Source organism: Austrofundulus limnaeus, unplaced genomic scaffold (assembly GCF_001266775.1).
Source record: "Austrofundulus limnaeus strain Quisiro unplaced genomic scaffold, Austrofundulus_limnaeus-1.0 Scaffold100, whole genome shotgun sequence".
Lineage (NCBI taxonomy): Eukaryota > Metazoa > Chordata > Actinopteri > Cyprinodontiformes > Rivulidae > Austrofundulus > Austrofundulus limnaeus.
Window position 1 is genome coordinate 1,279,383 of NW_013952502.1, and position 1,564 is coordinate 1,280,946.

The 1,564-nt window shown below is 42.4% G+C and overlaps 1 protein-coding gene across 12 annotated transcripts in view; it reads left to right on the top strand.

The window, feature by feature from the left end:
- kiaa1217 (KIAA1217 ortholog) overlaps positions 1 to 1,564 on the top strand; it is a 116,409-nt gene that overhangs the window by 43,392 nt on the left and 71,453 nt on the right. Inside the window, exon 1 of one of the 12 annotated variants that reach the window (XM_014013363.1) lies at positions 906 to 1,085. The exons of the other annotated variants lie outside the window; for them this stretch is intronic. Within the exon in view, the coding sequence (XP_013868817.1) occupies positions 1,037 to 1,085 (49 nt within the window). The 5' untranslated portion in view covers positions 906 to 1,036. Of the gene's footprint in view, positions 1 to 905; positions 1,086 to 1,564 lie in introns of those variants that run through there. 12 annotated transcript variants of the gene reach the window in all.

Consider the following 1,564-nt stretch of genomic DNA (forward strand, 5'->3'; position numbering starts at 1 on the left):
GTGTGTGTGTGTGTGTGTGTGTGTGTGTGTGTGTGTGTGTGTGTGTGTGTGTGTGTGTGTGTGTGAAAGCGGTGAACTCGTCTCCATATGGTAGACATTACATGTCAGCTGCTGCAACTTTTTTTCCTCCATGCTTTCACCCCACCAGTTTCAATTACACGGGCCACAAACTCACCCATTGATCTTCTCACGTTTTCTTGTTAAAGTATGTCACTTTGTGCCTTCTTGTCGTACATTCAGATTGGGTCACTTACATCAGCAGCTGCAAAGGAACTTGGTCACACACAGCCCTTCCCCCTATGTCAAAAAGATGTGCATAAAACTTTTTTTGGGGTTGTCTGGGTTCTGCTAAATGTAGAAAGATGAATAAACAAAAGACTACACAGTGTCTTCTGTAAAGTTTCTAATTGAAAACAACACTCCCTGCAGGACGGCCCTTTTCTCCCTTGTTGATCAGGTAACCTGATTAAATATTAGCTTGTTGCATATGCTGAAAACAGTTTGGATGAAGCTCAGAAGTAGGTTATGACACATTTGGATGCATGCTACCATCTGGTGGGGCCCTAAACAGAGACAGAGAGCTGAACAAGAGGACAGCTTGCAGACAAAGTTCTGATAAAGAACAGACTGTGTATATGCGACTGAGTATATATTACTGGGCATACGCGTGTGTGTGTGTGTGAGTCAGACAGTTTGACACCTGATAAATGTCAGGCTTTTGGAGATTATTGTTTCTGATCTGTGTCTTCTATAAGAATGCCTCTTATTCTGTGCATTTCACCTTCAGTCAGAGGTTTTCTCTGAAGCAGCTGCAGAGCTTTTAGGCTAAGGGTGAGGGTCTGGTCGCTCTGTGTCCTGGAATGCAGTTGACTTTCTAAATCCCCACCAGTCTATCCAGGGGCTGAGGGGCAGGGCCTATCCCAGGCCCCCGTTTTCCACGTGAGCTACGTCTGGAATCTCTAAAGCGAGCTTCTAGCTTATTCCTCCACCCCTAACCTTGTTCCCCGGCACTCTACTGAGTTGATTTTAACGAGCAATGGAGGAAGAAATGGCAGATGAAGACAAAGATTGCTCGCTTCAGGAAGGTAATGAAGTTTCTTACATGCCACCTGCAAATGAATCCACATCCCATTGAGGATTGAGTGTTTCTTTTTTTATTAGTATTATTATTATTTATTTTTGTCTGCTTGGTGTAATTTGGTTAGCTGTGGGGAAACTGTTTGGGAGTTAAAAATAGTTTTGGAAGTACACGAGACGTGCTGTGACTTGAGTAGGGTGGGGGATTGGGTTGATGACGCACTGCCACTCAGCTTGTTTATTTAAAAAAGCTTACCTGCTCTTTGTGCATACGTATTAAAATATATTTTATGAAAACTGTTTGTGAAGAAAGTAGATTGGAAAGGTAAAAACACTGACTACATGAAAACAAAACACAGCTGTACAAAGTGGGTGATATGAGTAACCTTTGCTTCTGTCWCAAAATCTCTTAGAGGGCATGTGTTGCAGCTTGAAGACATCAGTCGACGAATGGAGTAGTTTTTATCCAAACATTTATTTTCTTTTA